The 18,706-nt window shown below is 46.4% G+C and overlaps 1 protein-coding gene, 1 long non-coding RNA gene and 1 other non-coding gene across 5 annotated transcripts in view; all 3 read right to left on the bottom strand.

Moving 5' to 3' along the window:
* Positions 1-2,907: 2,907 nt before the first annotated feature.
* On the bottom strand, positions 2,908-3,036 carry LOC138415580 (small nucleolar RNA SNORA11). The gene has a single exon (XR_011247329.1). It is a non-coding gene; the product is annotated as a small nucleolar RNA SNORA11 (small nucleolar RNA).
* A 2,783-nt stretch (positions 3,037-5,819) lies between these two features.
* On the bottom strand, positions 5,820-8,526 carry LOC138447568 (uncharacterized). 2 transcript variants are annotated; one of them, XR_011259894.1, is made up of 3 exons: positions 7,795-8,526; positions 7,279-7,363; positions 5,820-6,702 (listed from the first exon to the last, which is right to left on the bottom strand). It is a non-coding gene; the product is annotated as an uncharacterized lncRNA (long non-coding RNA). The 2 variants fall into 2 exon arrangements; XR_011259893.1 differs by lacking the exon at positions 7,795-8,526 and having other exon boundaries at positions 7,279-7,568.
* A 1,468-nt stretch (positions 8,527-9,994) lies between these two features.
* Positions 9,995-18,706, bottom strand: part of LASP1 (LIM and SH3 protein 1) — a 40,888-nt gene continuing 32,176 nt past the window's right edge. For both annotated transcript variants that reach the window (XM_069603703.1, XM_070292544.1), the window contains 3 exons: positions 16,222-16,369; positions 15,272-15,375; positions 9,995-13,043 (listed from right to left, as the gene is read on the bottom strand). In XM_069603703.1, the coding sequence (XP_069459804.1) occupies positions 12,870-13,043; positions 15,272-15,375; positions 16,222-16,369 (426 nt within the window). In that variant the 3' untranslated portion in view covers positions 9,995-12,869. The remainder of the gene's footprint in view (positions 13,044-15,271; positions 15,376-16,221; positions 16,370-18,706) is intronic.

Here is an 18,706-nt window from a genome sequence, read left to right as displayed (position 1 = left end):
GGTAAAAATTTTCATATAAATAGTGAATATTTTAAATATTTCCTAGATGGATGTTAAGTTCATTGCCTTAGAGAAAGAAATTTAACATTGTGAAATTGCTTTGATTTCTTGAATTACCAAGTCTCCACACCAGTTATTTTCAGCATGTTTACAAAAGAATAATGGCTTAATTTAAAACATTTTTTTAATCTGGATTGTGAATTGTGTTACACACTTCACCTGACATGATTGCTGCAGCAAATTTTTTTTACTCACATTATTTTGTTATTCTTAATAATTGTGAGATTATTATCTCATCCTCCCCAGAAATTTGGAACATAAGAAAATCTGATTCATTCTTTGGATACAGTAAATAAATGATATCATCTTGTTACCAATAAAAAGTAGACTGATAAATTCTTCATTTGATTATTAATAGATGTAGATAATCTTTGAGACCAAAATTGCAGTTTCCTCAACTTGGCAGTTTTTTTGCTGAATACATTTGTCATCAGGAATGAAATGTGATATCAAATTTTAAAGTGGGAAATTAACTTTCAAAAGTATGTATTATTATCGATAGTATTGATGGTTAAGTGATGGTAGAGGCAGTCATATCACTATAGAAAGGGAGCATTTGCAAAATGAATAGCCTAAAAACAGTGGGGGACTGTCTGTCCACTTCTAACCCACTCTAGAACAGTCATGATAAAATAATGATGTAAATTGTCAACAGGTCAGATAATTTATCCTGTACCTCTTTCTAAACTATGAGATTAACCTGGGTTTCTAGCTTTTTCCTCTTTTGATAATGATTTCCTCAGTCTCTTTTGAGCTTGATTTATAGGATGGTTTTTATTTCCACTAGAAGACAAACTTAACAAAACATCATCATATTTATCTTTACTATTGTTTCTAAACACAGACATCACACCACAATAACACTAATAACAATCTAATGACACTCATTTTCTTAGAGACTAAAGTTTCTATCTTGTGAGAAATACTCTGTGCCTTATGAAACTATAGAACTTTTATCATTAATACTTTTTTAGATAATTCCTTCGCATGCTGTGCTGACCCCTCAACTTTATCATCTTCACAATGTAGTACATACTGTACTTGGAAAGCCACTCAGGAAGCTCAAGCAACTGTTCTGTCAGGTGGCTCTCCATAACAAGAACAACTCGCACCTGATTTCATACTTTATCCATCCCTTCATGGCTTAGTTGGTGCTTCCAGTTCTGTTAATAACAAGATATTTTATTGCCAGGATAATTATTCACCCTTGGAGATTAGAACAAGCATGAGGTGCCCAGTAAAAGGTGTAACTGGAAAAACCACATTATGTCAATAAAAAGCAAACCTGAGCCTCTTTGTGCACTGATTACTCAAGAGTTAATTGCCTAAGTGAATACTACTCAATTATATGATTACATGGAGAAGGCAATGGCACTCCACTCCAGTACTCTTGCCTGGAAAATCCCATGGGTGGAGGGGCCTGGAAGGCTGCAGTCCATGGGGTCACTGAGGGTCGGACACGACTGAGCGACTTCACTTTCACTTTTCACTTTAATGCATTGGAGAAGGAAATAGCAACCCACTCCAGTGTTCTTGCCTGGAGAATCCCAGGGACGGCGGAGCCTGGTGTGCTGCCGTCTCTGGGGTCACACAGAGTCAGACACGACTGAAGTGACTTAGCAGCAGCAGCAGCATATGATTACAGATTTGCATGTCAATACTGTAAAGGATAAAAGCACAATTTTCCCACGAAAACTTGTTTTGTTATTTGATACCATACTAGCATTAGGACTCCTTTACCAGTTCCACTAGCAGGCAGCTCTGAAAGCTGTACGAGATCAGGTGATGGACATATGCTCCTTGGCTTATTGAGACATCACTATATAGGAAAGGTGACCCGACAGGCAGCTGTATTGGACAGTCTTTTCTAAAAAACGTCTTTAAAAAAAAACGTCCCAGAGGACTAGGAACACATTTTTTCCATCAAGAAAGCAAATACAACTCCAGAAAATTCCTCAAGTAACTAGACTTAAAAAAAAAACAACTTAGTTTATCCCTTGAAAATTTTTTACATTTAATAAGATTAATAATTGTAGATTTTCTAAGATCACTGCTTTCTTAAAAGTGCACAAAACTGAAAAATATTCATTGTTAAAGTATTGTATTTATGGTGAACTGTCTATACATATTTGCTAAATTTTATTTATTAATGTTAATAAAATACAATTAGAAACATTTCTTGTTCAGAGTTTGTCTTTATGCAAACCACTGAGCATGTAATGCCTTAAAATTTTTTTTATTTTAAAAATTAAATGTTTTAAGTTGATGTATAACATTATATAAATTACAGGTGTACAATATGATTCACTAATTTTAAAGATTATACTCCATATATAGTTATTATAAAATATTTGTTATGTAATTCCTTTAAATTATTTCATGTGGAAGAACTTATTTTTATTTAAGTTGTTAATTATAGCTCTACCATGATCAAAAAACTAAGTGTCTTAATACAAAATAATGCTTCAATTAGCTATATACTATATATTTATTTATGTGTTTTATGCTTAACATTTTAGTGTATAAATTCATTTATTAGCAACAACTCTTGAATAATAAATCTATAAGCAGAACAGTATTCTATACTATTTGCTGTTTAATTCACTCCCAAGCAATTGATATTCAAATTACTGCTAAAATACTACAATTGCAGTTGTCATAGTTTAATATCAGTTTCAAACAACAAAATATGTGATTATTGTGCATTACCTGCAGTTTCCTATGATAAGCTCTTACAGTGTTTTTTATTTTTTTATTTTTTTTTTTATTTTTTTTTTTTATTTTTATTTTTTTTTTTTTATATTTTTTTTTATTTTTTTTTTATTTATTTATTTTTTTTTTTTTTACATGTGTTGGGTACTTGTTCACGGAAAGGCCACATATTTTGTGTCTCCTGTCACAATGAACCCAGATTCCTGTTGGGTGTGTTGTAAACAGTAAGCCATTTCTTCAGGGCCCCTGCTCTGAGCACACCACAGTGTTTTTTAAAACAAAGAAATTCTTAAATATTTCTAAAAAATGTGTCTGCCTTAGCAGTTGTTTTTTAGTTTATAATGGAAATTGTGTCAATGATTTTTTTCTGTCTCTCGCTTTATATATGACTTTGATTTTATTTTTTACTTAAAATATATGGAAGCAAAGCTAACTTAGAAAAGGCCATTCTAGGCTTAAACATTTGGTCTGTGATAAAGCCATAGCATATAGTTTACAAAGACAATTTTCCCACTTTATGCTTAAGTATTTTATTAAGGGAAATTCTCATTTCTAAAAGATAATGTAAAGTTAAAATGGTGCTTTTTAAAAATTCAGTTTCATTTATTTTTGGCTGTGCTGGGTCTTGGTTCCTAAGTGGGCTTTTTCTCTAGTTGCAGCGCGCAAGGGACCACACTTTGTTGCAGTGCACAGGCTTCTCCCCGCGGTGGCTTCTCCCCGCGGTGGCTTCTCCCCGCGGTGGCTTCTCCCCGCGGTGGCTTCTCCCCGCGGTGGCTTCTCCCCGCGGTGGCTTCTCCCCGCGGTGGCTTCTCCCCGCGGTGGCTTCTCCCCGCGGTGGCTTCTCTGTTGTGGAGCACGGGCTTTATGGTGTAAGGGCCTCAGTAGTTGCGGTGCGTAGGCTCAGTAGTTGTGGTTCCCGGGCTCCAGAGCACAGGCTCAATAGTTGAGGCACATAAGCCCAGTTGCTCCTTGGCATGTGGGATCTTCTCGGACCAGGGATCAAACCCATGTCTCTTGCACTGGCAGGCAGATTCTTTCCCTGAGCCCCCAGGGAAGCCCTAAAGTGATACTTTTAAGGGATTTTAAAGTTTGAACTATGCTAATTTAAGCCTTTTAAAAGAAAACAAATTTTCTGAGATTTAATAGATCATGGCATGCCAAGTTTCAAACTCAGAAAGTTTGGATTGGATTTCTTATAAAAAATACCCAATGAGTTTTAGGTGGTTCCAACTTATTAATATCTTCCCATTGTTTAACTGTTTCCTAAAATATTTTCTCTTTCTCCTAACATAAAATACATTATTTTCTACCTAAACCCCTTATTTTTTTAATCAAGAAAGCAAGTATTAATATGATTTTTAGCCAATTAATTTTATGCCAATTTTATACCAATTAATTTTTTAAGTTATCTGCATTATTTAGAGATATTTTTACTACATTGATATGTAGTAAATATTCAACCCCATTTTTATAGGATATGATTGCCCTATGGCCCAGATTTATAAGATCTAAAGAAAACTTTATTTTACAAAAGTAATTTTTGCAGTGTTTTATTATTTTAGGATGACAATACACAAATAATTTAGATGTGAAATTTAGAAAACTTTTACCGAAATGAGCACAGGAAAACTCAAGTTATAAACTGACATAGCATGGATATGGGCACAAAGTCATAGAATTTCTTCCAAAATGTAATTATTTTTTAAAACCATTATATTTTGCAAGTTATTGAAAATATGATCTGTCTTTATATTGTGCCCAGTATCACTGGTGTATAACTGAAATAGGCTGACTGTTTTCACTGCTTTGATTAGTCATATCAACTTTGTATGGCCTTCCCAGGTGGCCCTCGTGGTAAAGAACCTGCCTGCCAATGCAGGAGACATAAGAGACGCGGGTTTGATCCCTGAGTTGGGAAGACCCCTGGAGGAGGGCATGGCAACCCACTCCAGTATTCTTGCCTGGAGAATCCCCGCAGACAGAGGAGTCTGGCGGGTTATAGCCCATAGGGTTGCAAGGATTCTGACACAACTGAAACGATATGGATACAGACTGAAGAGCCTTGACCTCATAAAAGACTTAAGAGGGAGCCTGTTTAGAGACTATATATATACCATGAAGATCTGCATTACCATAATTAACTGTGTAATTTGGACCACTCCAAAATATTGACACTTGCCCTGCTTACCTAGGAAAGGACCTAGAGCTGATCTCTTGACGTGAAGTACAAAGTTTAGTTTGAAACACAGGTTATGCCGAGGAACGTTTTAGTGGGAAATGTTACATCAAAGACTCCAGATAACTGAAGATCATCCCTGAATTTATTAATGTTCAGAGCCATTCTTCTCCCATTAGTATATCTCTCAGCTTACCTCATTTTGCTACATACCACCCCATATGGTACTTGTTAATATTCCTTAAACAGCTTAGGCAAATTATTGCTGATATATGTTTGAGGTAAATAAATATTTTCATTTTCTCCTCACAATGTGGCTGTTGGTACCCAAAAAAAGTTTTGCAGGTGAGTTTTCATTATAAAATGTCATTTGGGGAGAGCAGAAAAGTGGACTCCTGGTAAACTATAAAAGAGTTTGTTTTGTGGGAATTCTGTTCTTAAAGATGGAATTCCCATTCTAGAATTATAGGATTTTGAAATGGAAAAGCTCATAAACGATTTTCCAGTCCAACTATTTCTTTTATCAGAATAATCTGAAGCCCAAAGGTTAAGTGGGCTTCCCTGGTGGCTCAGCTGGTAAAGAATCTGTCAGCAATTTGGGAGACCTGGGCTCAGTCTCTGGGCTGGGAAGATCCCCTGCAGAAGGGAATGGCTACCCATCCAGTATTCTGGCCTAGACTGTATACTCCATGAGGTTACTTTGACTTTCAAAGGTTAAGTGACTTATTGAAGATCACATAATTTGTTGCCTAGACAAGTTCCTAGAACGATGTTTTTTCTTGGCCAGATGTTGTGACGTATATTATACTTCCTCAATTTTCTTTTTAAAACATGGAAATTGAACATAATGTTATAAATAAAACTATTAGGCTAATCTCTCTTCTTCTTGTTTATTTATAAGCCAGAAAGAAAAATCAAATGTAGAACAATCATGACAGATTTTTCAAAGAAATAGATACCACAGATTTGGAGCCCAACTCTACTCTGGACCCTCAAATATATGGTTTCTTCAACTCGGACAGAGAAATGTTGAAAGATTTTTGCTTTTGTTTTTTTAGAAAGAGAACATTTGGCAATACAAAAAGGAAACAAACACATTTATTTGAGGGTAAGAGAGAAGTTTTTCCCAAATAACAGTGTAGCCATTTTGTTTCAATAATTTATAATTCAGGTATGCAGAAAGAATGAGGACTGTATAACTGTTGCTCTCTTTAAATGAGAAGCTGGAGCCCAAGGGGCATGGAGTGGGGAAGATAAATCTTAGAAACTCAAACGACAAGTTCCTTCTACAGATTGAGACACGGAAACCACACAAACCCAGATTGTGCAATCTTTAAAGACAGTGAGTGATAAAGCAACTACTTCATAAATGAAGATAGACAACATGCTCTTGGACTTACAAGGGAACACCCTTCATGTGAGCAAGAAAAGAACATCATTTAGCTTAATATGAAGTTGCAATTAAGACCTAAGGGAAGGCTATCAAATAAATTTTTGAGCAGTTCTCCATGGGAACTTTAATGAGTCTACATTTTAGCTCTTTCTCAACATCCTCCATCTATAGCTTAAATGCACACTGCAGTTGCCAGCCATGCCCGTGAATTCCTGATGTCCCAGCCGAGTGCTTCTGCCTCTGAACTCTAAAGAGTCCCTTGCTTGACGGGTTAACCATATCCGGAAAGCTTTAGAAGAGGTCTGCTGGGCAGCAGGATTTCTGTTGATAAGAGGCCTCTTGTTGGACTGGAATCCAGGAGCTGTGGGAAACCCAGAAAAAGCAAGGCTCAGATGGGAATACGAAGGTATCAGCTCCTGACACTGGGAGTTCCTCTCTCGGCCAAGCCCCACAGTAGGGGAAGAATTGACATCTCCCCTAAATCCCACTCCCAAGTAAATTTCATTTGGTATCTCATCCTCAAGTTAGAATGAGTTACTAGTTAATTAATGCAATTATGCCAGCATAATTGTAAGCCACTCTACTGACATATAAAGATGTTTTTAACCTTTAATTACCAGGATAAAATGGACAAAGTGGAGTTTGAGCACCTAACTTGAAGAAAAAACTAGGAAATAATAGTCCCTCCCACCATGCACACCACTCCCAACCCATTCTACCTAAGAATCCTTTGATTATGGGCTTTATTTTCATTTTAAAAATCATTATTTTAAATTATGTCTCAAAGAAAGAAGTTGGCATTTCTTATTCTTTTCAGAGTGGTCTGGGAAATGCTACATCAATGCGTCTGAGAAAAAAAAAAAATAGGAAAACAAGATCCCTTGTAATTTTGTTTTTGAATCAATACCCGAAATAATGACCAGAAGCAAAAATCTACCGGTGCGTCAGCAAGCAGGATGCTCGGCCAGTCAGCTTCATCCTTCCCCCCTGATCTGCGGGCTCCACGCCGCCGTTTCGGGTCCCTAGAGCAGATAGATAATGTAGGACAGAATGACCAGGCCTATGATGGCAAAGAACATCAGGATGAAAATATCCAGCATTGTGGAGTCCTTGGCCGAGGACGCCTCCGGATTCCGGGGAAATGTGAGCACGAAGACTGCAGCCAGTGGAGAGAAATGGCTCCCCCTTCCCTCTACAGCTTAGCCTTCCTTTCCCCCTCCCCCTCCCAGGGCTAGAGACTAAGGGATACTGCGGCTCCATCGGCAGCTTACTATCCGCCCCCGCGCCCCCTTCCTTCGCCAACCAATCAGAAAGCTCGGGAGCGGGTAACCAAGGAACTGCTGGATTTAGACCAGGCAGAAATGGAGAGGCTCAATTTCTCCCCAGGAACCCAATCCTACCCTTTGTATCTAAATGGAGTCTGAATATTATGGAAGTAGGGAAGAGATCTGACCTGTATCCAGGTGCCCAAGGAATGACATCTCCTGAGTGCTTTTCTTCTCACTCTTTCCTCTCATGAATCCTTGGCAAAGGAATTCAAAATGATGGTTGGGGGCTGGGCGGGCCATTGGCACGTGGTAGAGTCAGGTTATGGAGGGACAAGGACAAAGGTCTCACGTGTGTTTCAGATGGCATCCCAGAGGGATGGAGCTGAGACTTACGGGATTCCTATATTGTGTCAGATATTGCACGTGGTGTAATTTCAACCTCCCTGCAAGTCTTTTATAGATGAGGCTCAGAGATGATCAGTAACCTGCCTAATGTTTCATTGGAAAGGCCAGAGACCAATTCAAAACTAGGCTTGTCCACTCCGGAATCCACATTCTTCTCTCGCCCCAGACCGGCCCACCCTGTTAATCTGAAATCCCCTCCCAGGCCCACCTGGGCTTCTCAGCTTGCAACATTTTGCACTGCTGCTGTTGCTAAGTCATTTCAGTCGTGTTCGACTCTGGGCGACCCCATAGACGGCTGCCCACCAGGCTCCCCCACCCCTGGGATTCTCCAGGCAAGAACACTGGAGTGGGTTGCCATTTCCTTCTCCAGTGCATGAAAGTGAAAAGTGAAACTGAAGTCGCTCAGTCGTGTCCAACTCTTAGCAACCCCATGGACTGCAGCCTACCAGGCTCCTCCATCCATGGGATTTTCCAGGCAAGAGTACTGGAGTGGGGTGCCATTGCCTTCTCCGAACATTTTGCACAGATCCTTCCTATTACAGTGTGAGCATCAGAGGCCTCTCCTCCAACCATTCCTTATCTCTTTGTGGTCATTTCCCACATCCTTATCCTCTCTTATATCCTCTTCAGTGCTCATTGCAGTGTTATACCCAGAGAGGGCACTACAGAACTCTGGGTCAGGCCCATCCATGTGCAGTTAAGTGTTTAGAAATGCAATTCAAGTGACTTTTATTTTTTTTTATTGAAGTAGAGTTGATTCACAATTTTGTGTTAATTTCTGCCGTACAGCAAAGTGATTCAGTTGTACATATATACCTTTTTCATATATTTCAAGTTGCTTTTTCTGAGGGGAAAGGAGAATTGATATTTCATAGTTTAAGCTGGGTGGTGGGTAGTTATGCCTTCTTGTTTTTATTATGCCTTTTGCCTGATTTCCTATTAAATTAAAAAACAAAAGCAAATTCCCTGTGACACCTCTGGCCTAGTGTCCTTGGCTCCACGCTAACTAGCTCCTTTGAGGGGCACAGGACCAGGGCAGCAGCAGCTGCTTCGTCATGCTAAGCCTCAGGAACTCAGGCTGCTTTAGAAGGGAGTCAGGAAACTGCTCGCGTAGGTTCGCACAGGGAGGCAGGGCAAGAGTGTCTTATGAGTTGGGAGTGGAGACTTGGCACTGGTTCCCTCCCAAGCAGACTGTCCCGAAAAGGGGAATGAATGAAGCCTCCTGGGGAGAGGGGGCTACAGCTCTGCAGCAAACAGGAGGCAGGCCAATGGAGGCAAGATTTGCCAACTCATTGCCTGCTTCGGGGGACACATTAAGCCGCCCATGGTGTCAGAGGGGGAGCAGGTGTCAGTACCATCTGTAATTATCCCACCCAGCGCTGCTCAGCTGCTCGGAGCAGCCGTGTCATCTGATCACAAAGACTCTCACTTTGGGGAAAGCCCTTTTCCTCTCCACCCTGCTGCTATCCTGAAGCCAGGGGAAGCCTGAATTCTGTGCCCAGAGTGAAGAACGCCCCTCTCCACAAGGCCACAGCACGGGGTTGACTGGTGGCCCCAAGCTGCGGACGAAGGATCTGGATTCCTTCTCTGCCACCTTCTTGTCCCAACCCAGCAGAAAAGGGGAGGCGGGCTGCCTGACCTGGTCAAAGTTCAGACCCAGTGCACCTGGAGCAAAGAACTGAGCCTGGGAGATACAAGTGTGTGGGTGCAGGGCTCCTGTCAAGGTCATGGCAGGAGGCCAGGAGCATCACACTGGGGTCCTAAGACCTCCGGCCCAGCCACTAGCTGGTGTGACTCCCACCAAACCACTGCCTTTCTGGGCTTCAGGAAACCCCATCTGTAAGATGGATATCAAGCAGTTACTTCTTTCATAGGGCTGTTCATAAAGTCAAAGGGGGATAAAAGTGTGTCTAAAATGCCCCCAAGGAGACAGGACACACACACACACCACCTCAGGACCAGAGAGAGCAAGCCAAGTCCGCAGGTAAAAATTATACTTTTATTTGAGTCACCAGGAGAAAGATTCACTTGTGGTCCAAGTCAAATGTTCAGAATCATTAACAGGCCAGAAAGATTTGATCCCAAGCACAAGCCCACGAGGGAGGGGACCAAAACAGACCAAGAAAAGACGACCACCCCATATAAAAAGATGAACGGACGGCTTCACACACACACACACACGCACGCACACACACACACAGATGAAATGTTTGGACAGAGGCAAATTTCACGTGATCATTTCTATTTCTTTTTAAATACAGGTTTGTGGGGTGGTATTTTTTTTCCAGCTATTAAAAAAAAAAAAAAAAGGCCCCAAAGTGCATATGTAAGGGGGAAAAGGCAGAAATTAAGCAATAAAGTAGTTTTTCCCTGGAGGGACATGAGGAAGAAAACAGGAAGTGATATTGAGAGAATTCACTTTTCTCACCATTGGGCTCCTTGCATTTTATTATTGGTCCACTAAAGTTATATTCACATTCTAGCCTTGCTGCATCTTCTTTCCTGGGATTAGATTGGCTAAAAACAAAAAACAACCCTCTGTGAACTGTAGGACAAGACCAGGGACTCGGCCCAGCCCTCAGGTTCTGCGCTCTGCTGGGGATGGATGATTCTGGAAGGGAATAAGGACTCTCAGCAGCCCCTAGGTCCCTCAGCACCAGTGTGAATAGTCCCTCCTCTCTCTGGGGGTGTGTGAGAAAAGGTCCCCTATTTTTAGGATGGAAGGAACCAAGGGCTGGCAGCAAGATTCCAGTGGCTGGCTTGCCTTGTTTTGGAAGAAAAATTAGGCTGAACGAAAACAGGCTACTTCTTGCTCCCCAGCCCTCCTCCCAGCCTCTCACTTCCCTGCCAACCACAGGTTCTCCAACAGGATATGTCTCTCTGACCTTTGGTCCCAGAATCCACATTGTGCTTTGAGATTAAGAGGAAATAGAACGGACTAGTGCCTGCCCACGGCTCCCAAAATTGTTCCTTCTCTGCTTCCCTCATCCCCCACACTGCCCAATATAAGACTCTCCACCCGCCCTCACCGTGGCTGTGGCCAAGGAGGGAAAAGGATCGGTCAGGCAGGGGCTCAAGCCTCTGATCAGGGGTAAATATTCCCAAGTCAACTCACAAGCAGTGAGGACTAGATGTTAAACATGCCTGCAGGCCCCTCCCTCTCCTGCAAGGCACAAGGATGCAAAGATGTCAACCGTAGGGCCTGAGTCAGTGGATGAAGGGGGAGACCCAGAAGGTGACAGGAAAGCCCAGAGATGCATAAAATCAGGCAAGGGTGGTCACAGCCACCCAAGAGTGAAGAAGGGACTTGGAGATAGCACCATCTTTCCCTTCCTCAACCCGGGTCTGCGCTTCCAGTTTTGTAAGCCCTGGGACCCTCTCCCCTTACTTCAGGGAGGCTTTAGGTAGACGAGCGAGCTGGGGGCAGGAAGAGGGGGGAACACAGCGTAGGTGACACAGGTCCCCCGGGCCCTATTCTATAGCCCAAGACACAGAGATGGGGGAAGGTATCTGCCTGGAGTCATGAAGTCTCTCCTCTCCCCCTTCCACCAGCAAGCTACAGGCCCCATTATCAGCCCCCACCAAGTACACACCCCCTCCTCACTTCTGCACTTTGGAAAGGGGGGGTGGTGGGCTTCCTCCATTCAGGGAGAGAAGGAAAGGAAGGATTCTCATTCCAAAGAAAACATAAGGAACTTCTCGCCCTCAAGGACCTCCCCTCTGTGCACCCTCCTGAAAGCCCACACCCTGCCCGCTTCTCTCACGCTCGCACTCTCACTCGCCTGTCACAGACATCTGCAGACACCCACTCCTTCCCCCTCGAGGAAGTTGTGGAGATACAGAGCGGGCTATGGCTTCGCCCAGTCCAGTCCCCCTGGGGTCAGATCAGGTGGTGTGGGGTGGCCGGAGGCCATGGAAGGCCCCAAGCTGCCTTCCCAGGAGGAGCGGCCCGTCTAACCAGGTCTCAGGGGCTGGGCTGCACAGCCGAGAGGCCTGAGGCTTCCTTGCCCCATCTTTCAGGAGGAGGCAAGCCAGGGACCCCGGAGACTCAGTGGGAGGGAGAGAAAAGGGCTGCGAAGAGAACACCCCATTCCCCTCTTTCCTGCAGCTGTCCCTAAAGCAGAAAGGTGAGACCCGGACCCAAGCTGAGCGTCTAGCTCCTCGTCCACACCAGGCCCAGGTGAGCAGGAGAGTGAAATCACAGTGTGAAAAGGAATCATGTGGGGGAGGATGAATGAATTCCAAAGCAGGTACTCTACCCGCCTCTGTCAACCTTGAGCGGGAGGAGGTGGTGAGGGGACCTCTTGGAGGGCCGGCAGCCCCATCTTTGAGAAGCAGAGACAGAGCCCATCTCACTGGCACAACAGGAGCACCCTCCCCACCCCCATCCCTATCCCAGGGCACGGGCAGCAGGGTCCCACTCCTGGGAATGTGTGGAGCCCCTCCTCTGGGAGTCCTGGGGCTCACCCCAGTCCTGGAATGTTTGGATGTCGGAGGAGGTGGGTAGGAGGGGCTGAGGGGGCAGAAAAGAGAGAAGGCAGAGGCCTGGGAGCCAACGGGTCACCCACCCAGACCATCCCCACAGGCCTTGGCCTCCCACAGAGCGGTTCACACGTGTTCCATCCAGAGAGAAAACCAAGAAGTTGGTCAAGGGGAAAACCTGCCAGAAGGGGCGCCGCGAAAATGGCAGAACAAGGCTTCGGTTGGCAAAAGAAGCTGGAAGAAGGGGAGGATAAACAAGCTGTCGCAGAATTTAAAAAACAGAGACACCGAAGGGTGGACAGGTCACGCCCAGGACAGACGCGATGCTGTGGAATGCACTGAAGACGGATGGGGCGGGCGGTGCCCGGCGGGCTCAGATGGCCTCCACGTAGTTGGCTGGCAGCATCCCCGTGTCACCGGTGCGCTCCACGGTCCCGTACATCCAGCCGTCGTCGATCTGCTGCACGTTGACAATGGTGTCCCCATCTTGGAAGGAGACCTCGTCCTCGTCGGCAGCACTGTAGTCGTACACAGCACGGTACCGCTTCTGCAGGGGTGGGGGCGCGGTCAGTCAGGGGTGCCTACCTCTCTGGGACCCCAGAGCAGAGGGGACCAGGAGCTGGGAGACAAGGACGGGCTAGGCTCTGCCTCAAGTTTTCTCACCTCTGTGTCATACTTTCTGAGAGCGATCACCTTATTAACAATGCACCTGGCACCTCCTAAGGGCCAGACACAAACAGGGATGGAGGTTACAGGACCTCCACCCTGTCCCTTGGAACTGGAATACAGTACTGTCCAGTGGACACCATGCTGGGTTGAGTTTAAAAGGATGACTTGGAAAAAAAAATAAATAATAAATAAATAAATAAAAGGATGACTTGCCCTGCGTGCTATTATCTGTATTATTCTAAACACCAGTCTTTTTTGTTTTTTTTGAAGCTGTTGATGAATTTGGTTCTTAAGTTCAGGATAAAGACCAACTCCTGGGAGAAAAAACTCCAGGTGATACAAGAAGTACCTGTCAGATCCCACCTTCCAACCTCAGCCAAAGTCTCCTGTTTAAACCCCAGCTCTAGGCAATGTCCAATAAAAACACATGAAATCCAACTGTAATCTTGGAAGCAGGCAAGATTCTAATGTCCTCTGACCATCACTGCCCTTGACACTGACTTGTCTCTGGGAGTCAGCTTAGCCTTTAGGGTCCCCCAGGCCAGGTTCTGGGATCCGTTTGGGTCCAGGGCTGGATGAATCCATTAGAAATCTCCAGGATCTGCCCCACCACCCCACCCCACCTCCAAGACCCTGTTCAGACCTTCTGTTTCCATTCCCCTGGTCTGCCTCCTCCCATTGTTCATCTATTGTGATCTCAGGGGGAACTTCCCAAAATGCAAACCTGATGAAGTTACTTCCTGGCTGTAAACCCTTCAGAGGCCCCCTATCCTATTTAGCACAAAACTTCCAATTCCCCCCGCCCCCCCCAACCCAGCAGAAACCAGCTTCATCAGCCCTGAAGACTATGGAATAAGAGATCAAAACCCTCCAGGCTTCTTATCCTGCTTTCCAGATGAGGAAATACAGGTTCCGAGAAAGTAACTTAATTCCTGCAGGATTGATTCATAACCTCTCCCAATCCAATGCTCTTCATGTACTACTTTTATAACCAGAAGAATAAATATTAGAAACCACACATACACACAAAAAAAGAGGTCACAACTCTCATGGAATGACTGAAGTGACCTCAGTCCTTGTCACCAACTGTGCCTTTAATCTCCTGGGCCAAGTCACCACCATCTGCACCTGCATCCCGTAACAGCCACCCAGCTCACCTCCCTGCTTCCTCCCTCAGCTTTTTATTGCTGCTTCTCAACACAGCTGCTGAAGCCAGCTTTGAAAACACAAGTCAAAGCCCTTACTCTGCACAGCTTGCCAGTCATGATGGCCTCCTGGCAGCCTGAAAGTCCAAGTGTTAGTCGCTCTGTCATGTCCGACTCTTTGCGACCTCAGGGACCGGAGCATGCCAGGCTCCTCTGTTCATGGAATTCTCCAGGCAAGAATACTGGAGTGGGTAGCCACTCCCTTCCAGGGGATCCTTCCAACCCAGGCAGTGAACCTAGGTCTCCTGCATTGCAGGCAGGTTTTTTACTGTCTGAGCCCCCAAGGAAGCCTGAAGCCTACGAGTCCCTGTATGATCAGACCTCATCCCTCTCCAGCCACTTGGCTTTCCTGCTGCCCTTTGAACACTCCTAGAACACTCCTGCCTCAGGGCCTTCACACGTGCTGTTCTTCTCCTCCACTCATTCCTTTACTGAGCCCTTGCTGCCCCCACCCCTTTTCTTCACGGCTTATCTATGACCTTTTGCCACATACCTACTTATCTATTCATGTTTGTCTCCCTGACTGGAATGTAAGTTCCAAGAGGGCAGAAAGGTGAACTGTTACTCAGACCACATCCCTTCTGTCCAGAACATGCTCAGTAAGTATTTGAAGCACTGACTGGTCTCTCTGGGACCTTAGCCTTCAGATGACCTCTCAGACCCACTGCTGTTCCTTCCCTCCCTTGAGCATCTGGAGCCTGAGGCCTCAGCAGGTCTCTTATCTCAGGCTACTTTATTTCTCTGAGAATTGTCTCACCTGCGTTTTTTTCCCTAAAGGTTGTCCAACAAAACAAAACAAAAAAAGGGTGTCCAAGAAGGGACGTCTTTTCTAAAGGGACGCCCAGGAAGCCTCCCCTAGGCTCACCCTACCTCCCCCACCTCCCTCCGCCGGGCCACTCACCCCGCCGCCGCCCGGGGCGCTGCGCTGTATGGACACTGGGGCTGCAGGCTCCTTGTAGCCACCATAGGACTGGGCTGCCGGCTGCTGCTGGGGCTGCTGGTACACTGGAAGCCAGCAGGAGGCAGGCTCAGGACCTTCCGGTTAAACCCAGACCCTCCCAGAGCCGCCCCCTTCCTCCCCGAGACCACGTTGTGTATTTCCAACCCCATGGCTTTCTCAACTCCCACTTCCCAAGGGCTTCTGTCTGTGTGCACACACGCTGCTGCCACGCCCCAGCGGCACCCTCCCCAGCACAGCAGGGGCCGGCACAGCCCTGACCCTGTTCATGCCCTGGGTAGGGATGGGACCTGGGGTGTGTGTGCATGCGTGTGTGTGTGTTCATGCCCTGGGTAGGGGTGTGTGTGTGTGTGTGTGTGTGTGTGTGTGTGTCCATGCCCTGGGTAGGGATGTGTGTGTGTGTGTCCATGCCCTGGGTAGGGGTGTGTGTGTGTGTGTGTTCATGCCCTGGGTAGGGATGGGACCTGGGGTGTGTACACGAGGCTTCCCTCTCACCTCCTCCTGTGTGTGTGTGTCCATGCCCTGGGTAGGGGTATGTGTGTGTGTGTGTCCATGCCCTGGGTAGGTGTGTGTGTGTGTTTGTGTGTGTGTGTGTGTCCATGCCCTGGGTAGGGGGGTGTGTGTGTGTGTGTCCATGCCCTGGGTAGGGGGGTGTGTGTGTGTGTGTCCATGCCCTGGGTAGGGGGGTGTGTGTGTGTGTGTCCATGCCCTGGGTAGGGGGGTGTGTGTGTGTATGTGTGTCCATGCCCTGGGTAGGGGGGTGTGTGCGTGTGCGTTCATGCCCTGGGTAGGGATGGGACCTGGTTGTGTGCGCGTGTGTGTACTCGAGGCTTCCCCCTCACCTCCTCCCCACCTTGCCTCAGGGTCCTCGGTCCCCACAGCCCCCCGCTCACCTGGGGTGCTGGCGGGGATGTGGTGAGGCTGCTGCTGCTCCTGGGGCCGCCGGTAGCTGCTCTCCTGGGGATCTCGGCGCTCGGGCTCCAGACCCTCACCCCCACTGGGGCCCATGCGACTCTTCTCAAACTCCTCGTGATATTTTATCTGCAGGGACAGAAAGCACTGGGTTAAGAACCCACAGCAAACCAACCAAAGCTCCCCTTTTCCGTTGCCATTCAAGATCCTGGGACGGGAGAGACTCCTGCAGGACTCCAGGCGAAGAGAGCCAGGTCCTCAGCAGGGGTGTACTGCGACGCGCCCTCCAACAAACACTTCACCTCGCCAAGCCGGGTTTCCTCCTTACAGAGTGAGCATCAGGACCTCCCCTCAGGGGTTGCTGGAGGATGTGATGAGATGACGGATGTAAAAGGGCCATGTCAGCTAAAGTGTTAGTGCCTCAACTATGTCTGACTCTTTGCAACCCAATGGACTGTAGCCTGCCAGGCTCCTCTGTCCGTGGGATTTTCCCAGCAAGAATACTGGAGTGGGTTGCCACTCCCCTCAGAAGGGAATGAATGCAAGTGAAAGCACCAGACGAATGTAGGCAGTCCTTTTTATGTCCCTGCGGCAGAGCTGGAGCTGCCCCACTTCCACCCTGGCCCATAGCAGTGACTCTGGTTTACAGAGCATCTGCTAGGCGCCAGGCACTACGCCAGGAGTTCTGCATCACAGGCTCATTTTACCATGTCAGCACCTATACGGGGGTACAGCATAGCCCCATATAACAGACAAGGAGACTAAAGCACTACCAGCAACATGAGTAACCCATGCTCACGAGATTTCAGAGCCTGTGTTCCTAACCAGCAGGTGATTCTGCCTCTTGTGGGCATGACCGCATAAAGCTCCGCTGAGGACCCCAGCTTGTAGGACAAGAAAAGCCTGGCCCTCTCCGAGGGTATGTCAGTATCTGGAAGATGAGTTCCTTCTCTCCTCAGGTTAAAAAATGGGCAAAAAGAGACCTGAAGAAGCCACACACCCCAGGTCTTCACCAAGGACCACCAGGACCCAGAATTGTGTTCTTAAAGTCTGGTCTTCAGACTATCTGCTAAACGCAGGTTCCAGGACCTTCCATAGAATCTACAATTTTCAGGGCTCGGGTTTTGGAATATGCACCTTTATTCTTTTTTTTTTTTTGGAGGGAATATGCACTTCTAAGGGGCTTCCCAGGTGGTGCTAGTGGTAAAGAACCCACCTGCTAACGCAGGAGACATGGTTCGATCCCTGGGTTGGGAAGATCCCCTGGAGGATGGCATGGCAACCCACTCCAGTATTCTTGCCTGGAGAAATCCCACAGACAGAGGAGCCTGGCGGGCTACAGTGCATAGGGTAGGTATATGATCCATAGCACAGAGAGTCAGACATGACTGAAGTGGCTTAGCACGCACAGACATGTGCACTTCTAAAAGCTCCCCGAGGTGAGTCTGAGTCTTGAAGGCTCAAGTTTGAGAACCAGTGATCTGGAGCAGAGGTTGGAAAACTCTGGTCCATGAGCCCACAGCCCATTTGTTCATGGTCTGCATACGAGCTACGAACGGGTACTACGTTTAGTAACGTTTGAAGCCTGTGTGGAGAGTTAAAAGGAATAAGATTGGTAACACATGAAATTTCTATGAAATTCAAATTTCAGTGTCCAGAAATAAAGTTCTACTAGAACAGTCATACCCATTCATCTCCCTATTATCTCTGGCTGCTCTCACGCCGTCACTACAGAGCTGAGTAGCTTTGATAGGCCCTTTGGCCCACAAAGCCTAAAACATTTATTTACTCTCTGGAGCTCTACAGAAAACGTCTGCTGTCCCCTCTTTGCCCCCTCTTTTCCTGTTGGTAATATCTGTTTCAGCACAATCCTCCCAAATTACACAGAAGTACCACTTTACACCCATGAAATGTCTATACACATTTGTGTGTAAAACGTACAAATAGGAATAAAACAAAGGATGAAAAAGAAGCAGAGTCAGGAGTTCTGGGATTTTCTGCCTGCATCCCCAGTGGCAACATGCCCACACTGCACCTTGAGGACCTACTGACTTTGCAGAGAGGAAACTTAGGGGAAAGGAGGCAAGCAACCGAGGAGCGGTGGATGGTCCATGGTTAGCGCTCCGGGAGTGCTGGGCTGGGGCTGGGGAGGAAGTGGGGCAGTCCCCCCAACCTCCCCCGCAGAGGAAGCTCAGAAAGAGGGACACAGAAAGCTGGTCTGGTCCCGAGCAGACCCAAACCTGAATCCTCTCCAGACCTCAGACCACCACCGGCCTAGAGGCTGGTTCTCACCTCCTGTTCACGAGGATCCTGCCCTGTGCTGCTCCCGGTGGAAGAGGGGGTGGGTGAGGGGGACAGGGTGAGGAGGGGCAAAGCCTGCCCTGCCTCCAGGAGCAGAGGGAACCTGCAACTCTGTGCCCGGAAGTCCCTGCCTGATCCAGCTGTCCGAGCCCAGGTGCTCCTGTG

Source organism: Ovis canadensis, chromosome 11 (assembly GCF_042477335.2).
Source record: "Ovis canadensis isolate MfBH-ARS-UI-01 breed Bighorn chromosome 11, ARS-UI_OviCan_v2, whole genome shotgun sequence".
In the NCBI taxonomy this organism is placed as follows: Eukaryota; Metazoa; Chordata; class Mammalia; order Artiodactyla; family Bovidae; genus Ovis; species Ovis canadensis.
Note: the sequence above shows the minus strand (reverse complement) of the source record. Positions and strands in the feature narration are given on the sequence as shown.